Source organism: Apteryx rowi, unplaced genomic scaffold (assembly GCF_003343035.1).
Source record: "Apteryx rowi isolate R43461 unplaced genomic scaffold, aptRow1 scaffold_4, whole genome shotgun sequence".
Lineage (NCBI taxonomy): Eukaryota > Metazoa > Chordata > Aves > Apterygiformes > Apterygidae > Apteryx > Apteryx rowi.
The window spans coordinates 7967924-7981912 of NW_020450529.1; the positions used below are offsets into that span (position 1 = coordinate 7967924).

Genomic DNA, 13989 nt, shown 5'->3' on the forward strand with positions numbered 1-13989 from the left:
ATTATTACTATTATTTTTAACAGGGCACATTGTGCTAACACTCATTCAAAGCGGATCAGTCAGCATTAACATATCTTTAAGCTTAGCAAGTCTTCACATTTTACTGATGCACAAGAAGGCAGCCAATTCACATATGCTCACCAGTGAATGAGCAGAAAATTTAGGAATCCAATACCAGTTTCCTGTTCTAAACCTTAATTCCTCCTTTTTGTAAGAAGACAGACAGTTTGAAAACGTGAAGAGATGTCTTGGGAATCCTAACATGACAGAATCTTTGGCTTATTATTTCATATTTAAAAGTAATTTATACAAAAGCAATTATTTAAAGCGTACAAAGGAGGAAAAGTGTGTATGAAACAAAAGAACTACTGACAAAATAATAGTCCCAGTGGCTATGCCTTGATTAAAACTTAATGACCAATCAATAAAACTATAATTATAACTTTCACCCTGATGCAATTTGGAATCATTTTTTATATATCGATAGATCAATCTGCTAAGACTTGATATAAAACAAATGTGAGAAGATCTTGCTTTGTGATATTTTTATTATGGGTTTGTTGTAGCCAATCTCTAAATCCCTGCCTCAATTATTTTACAGCTTAGTTTTCCCACTGTACCAAGAAGGGGGGAGGAAGGGGGAGGGAAGGCTGGCAAAAAGCAGAATCTTATTAGTTGAGAAATGGCTGTTCCAGCATTGCAGTTTCCACACCATCAAGTCAGACTGCCATTTCCATGACTATCACTATACATTTCTCTGGCCTTAGGGAAGCAAGAGCCCTGCACTTGAGGCACAGATATAGACAACCCTGAGCAAGTCATGCAGCTGTGCCGTACCTCCGTTTGTCAGCCTGAAAATGAAAGCAGTACAGTCCTGATTCGTAAGGGTCACGAGTACACAGACCACCTTGGAACATTCATGCAACAGATCTGCAATCATGCAAGGAGTCATCTGTAGCCAGCTATTCTTTGGCTGCTGCCAATTATATTGTCTGGCCATGGTTTTCTTACAGTATCCTCACAGGCAAAGGAAGTGCACTATAAAAAAAATACACTCGCAAAAGAAGAGACCTTTTTTTAGAAGCTTTTCTTGTGGATTTTTATCACAGAACACTGGCACCTCTTCAAGGGGCCAACCATCATTTCTTGTTTCTGAAACAGAGTAGTCCACTTGGGAAACTTAAGAAACCTCTTAGATCTGCCGTTCCATGAGTCGGTCAGGCAAACAAGGAGTTTAAGGGCTATGCTTTGCAATGGTGGTGAAGAATCTCTTGCCAATTCCTATAAGCTTTCATAAGATTTCCACAGAAACAAATTCTGTGCATTGCCTGAAGTTAGAAGCTGTAACCTGACAGCACAGAGTCTAATCAAGATCAAAAGGAATCTGCCTGAGGAGGCAACACGGAAGTATACCACCCACCCGACATCTATCACCTTCCATCTATTCCTGCCTATAACCATTGCCAAAGTGATTATTAGATGCTGCATTCAGCTATCTTCACATGCTTGGTACATGAAACCACGGTCACATTCAGTCTACTCAGTTTCATCTCCACATGAGAATAAAAATCACTTGGGAAGCGAAGCTGAAATCAAGGAAAGCAGGAAGGGCTGAACTGCTGCTTTGCTTCCTGTGGGAAGCAGCTAGGCCATGCTSCTATAATACTGAGGCACCTAGTAGGTGAGCTAAAGTGGCTTTGGTCCATCTGCACTTCTAGGAGTTTGGGGCCGAGTTACAAGCAAGCTAGGCCACTGAGGGGAGTGTAAATGCAGAGGTACACATGAAGGAGAGGACGAGAAGCCAGTYTCAGGAGAAACAAAAACCTCGCTTAATAAAAGCGGAATATGGAATCAAAGACACAATACATTTTTCTGCTCCATGTCATGGGCTAATTTTAAGTTGCAAATGAGCCAAAAAAATTAATTCAGTACTGCCCATCACCCTCCCCCAAACTTGTGGGGAGAGAACAGTTCACACTCCATTTCATCACTGCARTGCCAAGAAACACCCAGGGTGCCAAAACTAAGAGTAAGGAGGGGGACAGTGCTGGCAGGGACGGCAATTTACTGTTTACAGCTGAACACCTRGCCTGGAACACTGCCAGGACACTATGCCAACTCTGCAGTTAAAAACAAGAGGAATATTTGGGGAAAGTAGTGTTTTGCTGAACCTGGRAAGTATTTGATTCAGCTATCCCAAACCAACCTTACTCTCCTTGTTTTTAAACACAATATTCAAGCTGGTCTGTGTATTTTACCTCAAGTGAGCAGCAACTTCTAGGTCTACACTGCAGAAGAGTGTGGATAAAGCATCTTCTGTGTTTACCAATAGACAAATATGTTGCTGCAGACTATTTACACAAAAAGTTCCTTCCTGTTATTGAAATGTCACATACTAGCTCTTGCCATAACCAAAATCTCAACTCAGCGGATCTGTGGGTTGTCCAGTCATCCTGCCATTGCATGTTGGCAATGAAATTCATTTCGTGATCCTAAAATGGAATATAAAGTCGCTTTCAAATAGATCCTTGAYATTTCCTTAGTGGTGAAAACTCTTTCTCCTCTCTACAAAAAAATCAAAGCAGTGGTCAATGTAAGCTGGAAAATAGCCTAAGTACACAGAGATTGGAAACTCAAGAGGCAGAGGTATTTTGGTACTTAAATCCAATAGGTTAGCGCTATTTCATTTGTAACTTAGAATTTTWAAAAAAAAACAAACAAAGAAACAAAAACAATCAATTATTGCAAGGTCCACACTGTTAACAAGGCAAGGGCAACACAGGCATCAAAACAAGAGATGCTTCTTTTGCAATCTTCCTTACTACTGAGCATCTAATATGTTCAATAGAATTTGGTCTCAATTATTTTGGGCATTGTATGAACCCAGGCAAAGCAAGTCATTACTTGCAGCTCCAGATCCTACTATAAACACAGTAATTTAGGTTTAATGGACCAGAAACAGAGCAACCTCTCCAAAAAGTGGGGGRAAAAGGCTTTTAAAAAGCTTATATATAGAAATAATTGTCATTATTCACATATGTTTTATTCCTGCAATTGCCCAACCAGTACATTAAACTGCACGGAGCTAAAGCTATCAGAGGGATTATATGAAAAGCTGTCACTAAAATACACAGGTATACATCCCAAGGAAAAACGTTTTGTTAGGTTACCTACAACACTTTCCACTGAGACAGGCTTCATCAGGAAAGCATTACACATCATTTGGCAAGCGAAGTTACACAGCTGCCAGTTGCCCCATCCTGTCATGTCACCTTGTACATTCACTGGTAGAGTCCGTTTATAAATGCAAGAAAGCCTTCTCATCAATATGACAACCTATCTTTTGAGAAAAGGCGTTCACTGAATCTGAATACATGGAGGGAAGGGGGTAGGATATTAGCAGGAATTAACACTGGCTATTAGCAGCAAAGGCAGATGGGTTTCAAATTATGAGACTTTCCTACTATACATATAAGACCATTGTGTCACGATTGTAAAAACCTTCTGCAAATGAAATCTTTTTCACAGCTACCCCACAYGAAGCTGAAAGGCCGTATAGGCAAAGAAAGTCTTCTTGAACTTCAGCACTGACACAAAACCACTGTAATGCAAAGGTATAATCGTGTATTGGAGTGACGCATACTTCCTTTACCTACTGACTTAATGAGCTCTGCCAATAAGCCTACTAGGAGTTATTACTAACTCATTTACACACTCTGAAAGAAGTCCCACATTGAATTTTCAAACATGTCGACAGTTCATTAGAAAATAAGAAGCAGTATTTTTGTAATAAGTGTCACAAAGTATGAAGATGGTCTACACTCAGAAAAGTGAGGGATAACACCAAACCTGAGTTTTCATAAATTAATTGTTTCCTCTCCTCCCACAATAGATGAATTTCTTTCTTACCACTTCTCCAAAGGAGGCAGCCACCATGTGTGTTACTGGAGTCAAGTACGGTGTCGAGCCACGGTGCAGCACAGATTTCACATATTCATAGGTGACAAAAAATGCAGCCGCTGAAATTCAAAAGTACACAGTCATTTAACTGTTCCTCCATCACAGAACTAATACAAAGATATTTAGAAGTGGATTTTGTCACTTAGTATTCCAATACTGTGTTTGGAGAAGGGGAAAAAAAAAAGTATTTATTGCTTCAGAACAGTACAATAGTATCAACACAATCTGCAGATAATTTCCTTCAGAAGTTCACGCCCTTAATTACCTTTGGCCAACCTCCCATTAATATCAAAGGTGTCTGGACTCCAAGAGGGTATTTAGTATTGAGATAAGAAAAGATGTGTTAAGTATTCCTGACTGTCCAGTAGGTTTCAGAATGTCATATCTTCCATACTTGGAGACTGGAAGAGTAGAGATGAGGTTGTTCCATACTAGTTGAATTGGGGGACTGGTCTTTACTTTTTGTAAAAAGGTCAGTGGAGCAATTGGGGGAAAAAAGAAAAAAAAAAAAAGAGGTACTTGATACACGTCTGCTACTCTGCAAAACCGTTTCAGTAGCAGTTATTAATAGCATCTTCCTAGAAATGATCAGTTTAATATTTCACACTTCAGTTCCAGAAGGAAAATTCTTCAAAGTTTCTGAAGTACTCTGTCCAGMGGGCAAGAAACGTACAAAACTAATCAGCGCATAGCAACATAAACAGTGTTTTTTTCCCTGCAAGAGTCAGCTACAAAGGCATTTGCACCTTAAGGGTTACTCCCTCTCCTAAAGACAATTTCAGTTCTCTGTCTTACACTGGAAAGATAAAAACACAGTTCAGATTTTAAAGATGCAAATCCTGAAAAAACTGACATGTCTCACGGGGGAACAGATTTTAATTGTAAAGAAGGACTACGTGAATTGCCTTCCGCTGCTAATCAAAAGATGCTTATCACCTCAAAAGGAGATAACAGACGAGACAAGATAAAGAACTGAAATTTTTTATATCATCTCATGAAGGACATCAAACATTTGAAGGTGTCAGTGGATTTGTCAGCAAACTTCTAACACTTACTACTGACAGCATAGCTTGGTGCTTTTTTTTCTCCTCTGTATAAAAAGGAAATGGACAAAGGCCTTTGGAATTTTAGATGCCTTTTCTCTGCAGGGACTACAAGTATTTGCCTTTTTAAAGTTTCAATTTCATATGTATCCCTGATGTCTTCTAATTTTAAGTGACTTGTAATTATTTCTAGGGAGAGAAAGAGCAGCATATTATCCCCAGGGCATTTAGCTCAAAGACCTCCAACATTCAATCACTTTGAAGAATTCTTATGCACTTCCAGTAAAGTGAAAGAAATACAGTGGCACAAGTGTTCACGGAAAGCAAGACTTATGCCCTCTTTGGCACCTGGAAATGCCTTAGCATGTTCCTGTAAGTAGGAATAGGCTAATAACATATCCATAAACACTTCCATGGGGGTTGTATGCCTGGGACATGTAAAGAAGTACCAGCAGTGTTTAATACTGGCAGCTAAATACCACTTGATAACTTTCAGAGTTCATTTATTTTAGATTTGTTTGAACTGCCGGGCTACACCAATCAGTATATACTACTCTTACCATAGAATGAGGCTTACGATAGTGAGATTTTTACAGACACTTAACAGAGCAAAATACACTGAAAGAGAACACTGAACCGCATTCACGTTAGAGACGTATGCTGCCCCCTTAACAGTGGGACAGGCTTCTCTAAATATTAGCATAGGCTCCAGTTCCTACCCACTGTCAAGAGCYAAACTAAGGGACTGTTCATCTCAGAAAGGTTGACTGCAGCGTGAAGCTGAAGTGGGATAATTAAACCACAAGGAAGGCCTCAGATACAAACTGCTTATTTTTAAGAGATCCCATTCAGAAAAGTTCCCAGCTGAAATATAGCAGTAAGACCAGACACACAAAACCAGAGCTTTTCAGAGTAAACACATAGTAGCCTTCACTCCAGGCTTCCTCAGAGTTTGTTCAATACTGTACAATCCTAGAAGCTGCTCCTYGCAGAATCCAAACACACAGTCACCTGCAGGAAAAGAAGCCATGGACACAGATGTCCTATACTACATAAGCTCCCACCTAAAGGGGGAGAAAGCATAATCCAGACAAAATTTACCATTTGGAAAGGATCCTATAGCAGTGGACGGAACACCGGCATAGATGCCACGAAAGCCACCAGCCTTCCTAAATCCTTGGGGACTCTGCAGTCTGGTTTTCATAGTATCCAGTGGGAAAAGGATCAAGTCAACACAGACACCAGCAACTCCACCAGCCTTCGAGATAAAACCAGGAAGTAAAGTGCATTAATATTCACAGGGGTGAAACAGCAGTGCATATGTGAGCAACTGGGTCATGCCTAAACCAAAGTACTACTGAGCATATCCATTCTGAGGCCAAATTTTACCTGATGGTCTTACACAGACCTCAATAGCTTCTACAGCTATAACAAGGAAGCTTTAACAAAAGAGAGAAAGTAATAAACATCCCAGCTTCAGAACCATTTTTAAGACGTRTTTTTCAAAGCAATGAAATATCAAGCAAAGCAATGCAACACTGATTTACTGTACATATAAGCTACAAAACAGCATTAAATGCCACTTATCAAAATGACACAGCACAGAATGACCATTACCTCTAGAAACTTGTGTGAAGGGGTGGGGGGGAACAGAGAYGGACAGAGGCAATTCTGTTTCCCCTGAAAACATCTCTAGGAAACACATTCACGTTTTCCTAGCWAACTTCTTTTAATTGTCTTTTTAAACTTTTTTTAAAATCATTTTAAACAAATATATTTTGAAAGTTAAAAAGAAAAGTGGAAGCCTTTTATTCATAACAATCCTAGACACAAGACCATACCATAAAAATTAGTTTCAATTAAAGCTCAACTTAAAAAAAAGTCATCTAGAAACACAGAAACTGGAAGAAGCTTCTACAGGACAGTGCTGATGTGTAGAAAAGAATTACTTCTTAAAAACAGGAGGATGAGACTGAAATACACAGAAAACCCCAATTCAAAAAAGTCAATATTTAGTATTAATCCATTATGATACATTATTTAGATGCATTGCTTTTTTGAAGAGAAGACAGCACACAAGAAACAGCACAGATTTTTGACCCTGCCTGAAAATAAAAYCATATTACACTGCATGTTACTCTGACTTTTTTTTCAGTGCCAATAGAGGATTCAGAGAGGTGTTCACTATCTACTACTAAGGTTTTAATCAATAAATTAATTACTCTTTTAATCTATTTGGCTATTCTGCATGCATTGGTTTTTCTCACTCTTTTTCATCACAGTTCTTATCTACTCAAAATAACATTGATCAGATTTAATCTAGCCAACTGTTGAAACATGCATCAAAAGTTACTAAYTGCTTCTCTGGATTTCAAACTTCGGTATCTTGAATGCCATTTAAATTCATGAAGCAGCTAATAGAGCACCTGCCAGAGGGCGACAATACCTGCGCGTTCACGCTGTCTGCAGASAAACGGTAATGATTTTTAGATAATAAGACAGCTAAAAATGCACCTTCTCCGCTGCCTTTCAGTAACGCTAGCATTATCAGGAGCTGAGCTGAAAAATCTTTACCAGGAGCTGGACACACCTGATAAATTTAGATCCTGGTTTTATTTAATCTCGTTGCTGGGCTTAACTCGAGCGTAGTGACCTCGGCCTCGCCTGCCGCCGCCACCTGCCCGGTGCGTGCTCAGGCCTGCGGCCAGCCCAGGTGCCCGCGATCACGTTTTTAAACACAAAACGGAAAACAGGTGGCAGTTTTTCGCTCCCGGCACCCGCAGAGGCAGCGCCGGGGCCGCAGAAACACCCCGAGCGCCGCGGGGCTCCCGACGAGAGGCCGCGGCCTCCCCCGCCGCGGCCCCCCCGGCCCGCAGAGCCCGCCCGGCCCCGCCGCCCCTCAGCGCGGCCCCGGGCCCGCTGCGTCGCCATGGCAACGGGCAGGCCCGGGCCCGCGCACTCACCGCTAAGGCCGCCCACGACTCCCGCGGCTCCATGCGGAGGTGGCGCCGCGCCTCTGTCCTCCCGGGACGGACGGGACGGGGCTAACCCCCCCGCGCCGGCCGTCCCTCCCGGGTACGCATGGGCGCAGCCATATTACTGMCCCCTGACCCGCCGGCTCCACTCGCTCTCTCTTCTGCGCCTGCGCGGAAGGACCCGCGCATGCGCACGGCGCACAGAGACGCCGCGGCGGGGCCGTTACGCGGCGGCTTGCCCTTCCCGCTGCCCTTAGTGCGGAGGGAGGACGACAGCGGGGGGTGGGGCTGGGGTGTAAGGCCTGTTACCTCGTGCTAAAGTATTAGTACTTCGACTATTAAATAATTATCGTTAAATATTAATTAATTAATTATCACTTAATGATAATTAATTAGTAGGCTGTATTTATCAAACACGGAAACATTAGATTTTTTTTCAAAAGAATGAGGGAAATTCCAAAAGAATCGGCCTGGCGGAGGCACAGAAACGGGTGCCCACCTTGCTCTCCACCAGCAGAAAGTGCGGAGGCTCCTCTGGTGGCGAGCCAGCTTTCCGCGAGCCCTCGAGCAGGGCCCCGAAACAGAGCCGCCGCTCAAGACGGCCGCGTTGGTGGGGTCTCTCCGTGGGGAGCAGCCGGGGGCAGAGAGCGCTTTGGTGTTTGTTAGCAGCCAGGCGCTTCCCAAAGGGGAGGAGAACCGTCCCCTGCTGTCTCCCTGCTTCTGAGGAGCCACAAAGCCCCTTTGCTATAATAGAAATAACGTTTTCTACCCTAAACATGAGCCATTTGGAGTGCTGATGAACGAACAATAAGGTAGCTGTCGCAGTTCCTTCCACCTGCAATGGAGATCTGTTTAGAAAGCAAAAACTAAATGCAATAGAAAAAGTCATGTATTTTAAGAGGAAAACAATTATGAAGTCAGTTGAGGGTTTGTCTTGAAATTATGGGAAATACAATTCTAGGGGAGCAAAAAGGGGTGAATACTGGAGACCACTACAGACAGTGCATGCATGACAGGAAAACCAGCTTAAACTCAAGATCTCCTTGCTGCAGGCGCATCACTTCGGAAAATTTCTGGATGCAACAACTGAGTAGGTGATGATGCCTCACCCTCTCAGCGTTCCAACACCTTCAGACACCTTCCTCATCATCAAACTGCTAAGGAAGTTTGCAGGTAGGAAATGCTGTGCTGCCCTGTCCCATCATGTCCTCCCTCCGGAGTGCAGTGATTGACATCAAAGTGGAGCTGCCAACTCCAGCAAATTTATTACAGCTCTCCTGCAACTCCTCGGTTTCCAGGGAGAGGTGATGTTTTAAGAATCTCCATCTCCTGAGAAGGAAAGTATGTCTGCAGAGAAAAGACAAAACATATTTGAGTGAAAAGCTCAAAGCGCTGCAGGCAAATATATAAAGAACCTGAAGGCATTATATTTATCATCTTACTTTGATTTTTGAGCTAGCTTCTTAGTTTTCTGGTCCTAATTTACAATATTTGAATCTGGTGAGTTATCAATACTTTGTTCTGATTTAGGCTTCATTGTGTTTATCTAGATCACCTGCTGGTCTTATATCAGGGCATGATCAAACAAGTGAATTTATTTGATTTTGCTGGTTGTCTCACCATCTTTTCTCCAAAGCCTGCAATGAACATAAATCCTAAGAAAGGCCTCTTGGGCCAAGCAGACAGGGCTGAGTATCCTAGGAATTAATTCCTGATAACTTTGGTTCTGTTTTCTGAAACAAGTAGGAGCAACAGAGCAACAGTTATATATTTCAGCTGTAATATAGCGGAGACTGAGATGTGGACAGTTATTATAGTAACATCCAGCAGAGTACTTGGCTTTTTGAAAGAGCCCTGCTATTTAGACAGAAATAAAAATGATCTGAAATCTACTGTTTCCAGCTGGTGTTCTGGTAAACGGCTAAATAAACACAACAGCTGAAAGTTCCTCAGTTTCCAAGTCCATGTCTGTCATTAAATTAGGTACTTTGGAGAGGTATTGAGGGGAAAATCAGACATCTGCGGTAAATGATGCATGCTTTTAGAGTTACTGCTATCCCCATATAATCTACTGATGGCAGCACTTAAAATGAGACCTTATTCCCCATGTGTGCCCAGGAGGTCTCTTGATGTAAAGGTTCTTGGGGTCATAGCAAGCGTTTTTCACATTGTTCAATGAGAAGCTTTCAAATACACTCAGTGACACTGTGACTCTTATTTATCACATTCTATCAGAAGAACAGTGCTGCTGTATCAGAGAGGCCACAATCTCTTATTCTTCCAAACCGCTGTCCTATCTTAGATGAACAAGTTCTGCTTAATGCTGCAGACCAAACATTAATCTTTGTGATAAGTCCTTCAATGGATTCCCCCTGAGCTTGTGGAGTAAGTTGAGAGAAGAAGAAGAAGAAGAAGATCAGTTTTCTCATGTCCTTTCTTCCTTGTGAGAAAACACTGTGGATGCTGCCCAACATCTCTACTGCAAGCAAAGAAGATGGGCTGAGCAGAAAACCCTCACACAGGCAAAGGAGACATCTGACTGCACCTGAACAATAGGTATTCGCAGTCCTGTACCTTCTCCCAAGCCCTCTTTCAGCTGTGGCTGAGACTCGGGGGCTGGAGGGTGAGCTGGGGAAGCTGCGGCATAGCTGCATGGTCCTTTCAGCCCTGGCGGTGCAGGTGCAATACGCTGCAGGGATGGGGAGGGCTGGCAGTTGTGGCCGCAGTGCTGCCAGCGCTAACTCTGCCAGCACCAGAGCAGCTTGGTGGTCACCAGGTTTTTGTCTGGCAGCTGAACTTCACAGTCATGATCTCACAAGCTACAAACTGCTGCTGTACACAAATTTGCTGGGTCATTTCTCCATAGCTGGGGTCTGTCCCAAGCATGCTGAAGGCAGGCAAACAAGCTGGTCCTTCCTAAAAGAGTCCCACTGTTGGCAGCTGCAATAGTCTGTGGGATTTGCCAGCAACTTGGGCTCAAAAAATACAGCTGCATTGGAACAAACTGTCCGAGTCCTCCACCACATGCCTAGGCCAGACTGAGCTTTCACCCCCATCCTGGCATGATTTCCTAAAGTACTATGTGATTTTAGCTTTTCTTTCACTACATAACCGCTCAGTGCCTACACAGTGGGGTCCTGATTTCTCTTGTGGCACACAGTATGCAGAAGTTCTTCAAGATTTTCAGTGATCTCATCCACATGGCTTTCAAGCATTGGATATGGTCTCACCTTTTCTTCCTGCCTGTAGGATTTCTTCTTTTCTTCCCATCCACTCGCACTTAGTTGAACACTGCAGTCAGCCCCAAAACATCCACCTGTGCAGCCTCTCCCTTCATCTCCTCACTCCTCAGTTCCCTCCTCCTCGCTTTCTCTGCCCTTCGCTGTACATGGCTGCAGGCTGGTAAGAAAACACTCTTAAAAATGACCATTACACCCTCAGTTCTTCACCTGCTTCCCTCCTTCACCTTTGCAGCCCAGAAAGGCCTTGGTGAAGTATGAAAAGCCTTTTAAGTACAGTATGACAGAGAACATACTGCATCTACAAAAACAAGTTGCCAACAGCGGTACCAATACTCTGCCTTACAGTTTACAAAATATTAGATCAGAGGGATCATGTATCAGCCACTGATGGGTCCTCTTTATCCAGGTTGCTGTAGCACCATTTGGTATTGATTCCAATGCTAAATCCTCCCATTGCTGGGTATTTATGTACAAATATGTATGTATATATTTATGTATGTGCATATGCATGTATTTTTTTCCCCCCAGTCTCTAGCTGCTACAGGAAGTCTGACACCAGTGTCAGAAGATATATCGATCTGGTTATAACATATTAAGGCTGCTGAAGAGCAGATGTTAAAAACAGACTTCTTGGCATATATCAGCCCCTGGCGGTATCAGTTGCACACATGTTCCAGTTTATTTATTAAAGCAATTGCTCTCCTCATTCTGTTTATTATCTTTCTCCTGGGCAATTCAGGCACGTCAGAGCCAACCCCTTCCAGTCAGTCAGCCCTTCTTGGATTATCGTTTTTGCATCAGTTCAGACAACACCCTGCAGCTCTTCCTTCCCGAGAAACTGGGCCCGTTTGGTACTAAGCAGATACAAAAAGGGACCAGGGAGGCTATTTGGAGGGGGATTTCAATGATATGTCCACATATTATGGCACCCAAGAGGCTGTGATTCACTACAGAACTGCATCATGCCAGTTGGAAGTCTGTTAATTCAGAGACTATGAAGAAAACATAACCTTTTGGCCATCAAAAACCTGCTTGTACCATTTTATTACAAACTGCCACAGGATTGTGAAATTAATGAAGAGCAAAAGGTGTTCACTGGGACAGTGTAACGTGCATAGGAGAGCTGCATGACTGTGCGGTATGATATGACAGTGTCCTTTCTCCTTCCAGAGACGACGTTGTTACCGGCCTCCTTAAACACCAGACAAGTGCACACGCTAAGGTGAGCGCTCCTGCCGCATTCTCGCACAAGCACAGGGTTATTTTTTGCTACTTATTTCTGCCAAGGATGGGGCACTTCTGCCAAGGATGGCCCACGCTCTTGGCCACAGCTTCAGTATAATAAAATCTCAGCAGCGTACTGAGACCAAGTGGCCAGGGGCTCTTGTGCAAGGAAGCAGGGTCCTGTGTCCTGTACTTACCCCTGGACTGGTACTTACCTCCATCTGTGCCCCGTTATGTGGTGCCCAGGGACCACAGTCTGTCTGCACGCACAGTAGCTACGCTACAGACTGCTACCTACTTACCTGGCTGTTGCATGTGCTGCTGGGGGTGCCTCCTTCAGAAAAAAAATATGAATTAAATATTATCCTAACATCTAGCCTACAGTGGACTTCTGGATCTGGAAGGGCAGCAGTTTTTTCAGCCTCTCCTTGTTTTGTTGGTCCCACCTTTGCTGTCTTAACTCTCTTGCAAAGTACAGAGAAGGCTGGTTTAATGTGGATTTTGAATCATTTTTTGCCACTCAGACTATAAGCTCCCCTCACTGTTTACAGTAGTGTTCCCTGAAATACTAACTGCAGTACATTTTTATGGAAACAGATGGGGGAACCAGACAGCCAGAGATTTAATAACTCCTTTGAGTACTTAGCAGCAGAAACTCTAGTCCCCAACTTCATTAAGAAAAAAGTGATTAATGAAGATGTAGATTTTGCATAATGATAAAAAGCCTTAAACTGTACAACTTTCTGATGATCCTCATTTATTTTGCCTTATTGGCTGCCTGGACAGTTGAAGATGAGTGATTTGGGAAAGACACAAAATATCCATTTTAACTACTGGGTAAAGTAAGTGAAGTAACGATCCAGTGGCAATGTAGTGACCTTTTCCACGTCAACACATCTTCCAGAGACTCTCCACAGTTAATCTTACAGCACAGCTGAATTAATCTAATATTTCCATTTAGCATGTAAGAGAAATGGAGGAAAATCTTAATTATGCCTGCATTTGTGGTTATGGTCCAAAACCCTGACACTGGAATTGCTCACATCTGTTCTCAGTTCATTTTGTGAGCTGATCCAATGACTTCAGTTAACTCAGGAAGCAGAGCTAAGAAAAGTTTGCAGCACAATGGCCCTAAACTGCCCTGACAATTGTTCATTACCAAACTGTACTGGAGGAACATCTTTGATGTTCTCTTACAGCAGCTAGAATTGGGACACCTATTCAGCAGCTGAGTTTCTTGAGTCACTCTCCTGGTGATTTAGTGTCTTCCTCTCTTTAAAAAGAGAATTAACAGACCTAGCCTCTTGCAGAGGCTGCAGCCAGGGTTAATTAAACACGGTGTGTGCTGTCACTTCCTAGGAGAGGGAGGAGCGTGTGCAATGTTGCAGCTTCTTCCACTGTCCCTCCCCTTCCAACCACTATGGACCAGCTGGAGACCAAGGGCATCATGGTGGAGATCCTCAGGCTATTTTGCTGGGCCTTTGTGAGGAAAGACTCCATTTCCAGTGCTCCTTGAATTTTATATGGCTTTTGAGAGCTGGACAT

General features: G+C 43.0%; 1 protein-coding gene across 9 annotated transcripts in view; it reads right to left on the reverse strand.

The window, feature by feature from the left end:
• SLC25A26 (solute carrier family 25 member 26) overlaps positions 1-8145 on the reverse strand; it is a 97580-nt gene extending 89435 nt beyond the window's left edge. For 3 of the 9 annotated variants that reach the window (XM_026074776.1, XM_026074777.1, XM_026074780.1), the window contains exons 1-3: positions 7967-8144; positions 6105-6261; positions 3910-4019 (exon numbers count right to left, since the gene is read on the reverse strand). In XM_026074776.1, the coding sequence (XP_025930561.1) occupies positions 3910-4019; positions 6105-6261; positions 7967-7999 (300 nt within the window). In that variant the 5' untranslated portion in view covers positions 8000-8144. Of the gene's footprint in view, positions 1-3909; positions 4020-6104; positions 6262-7593; positions 7785-7966 lie in introns of those variants that run through there. The other 6 variants (XM_026074771.1, XM_026074775.1, XM_026074772.1 and 3 more) reach the window with 4 other exon arrangements.
• Between the last annotated feature and the right edge of the window lie 5844 nt (positions 8146-13989).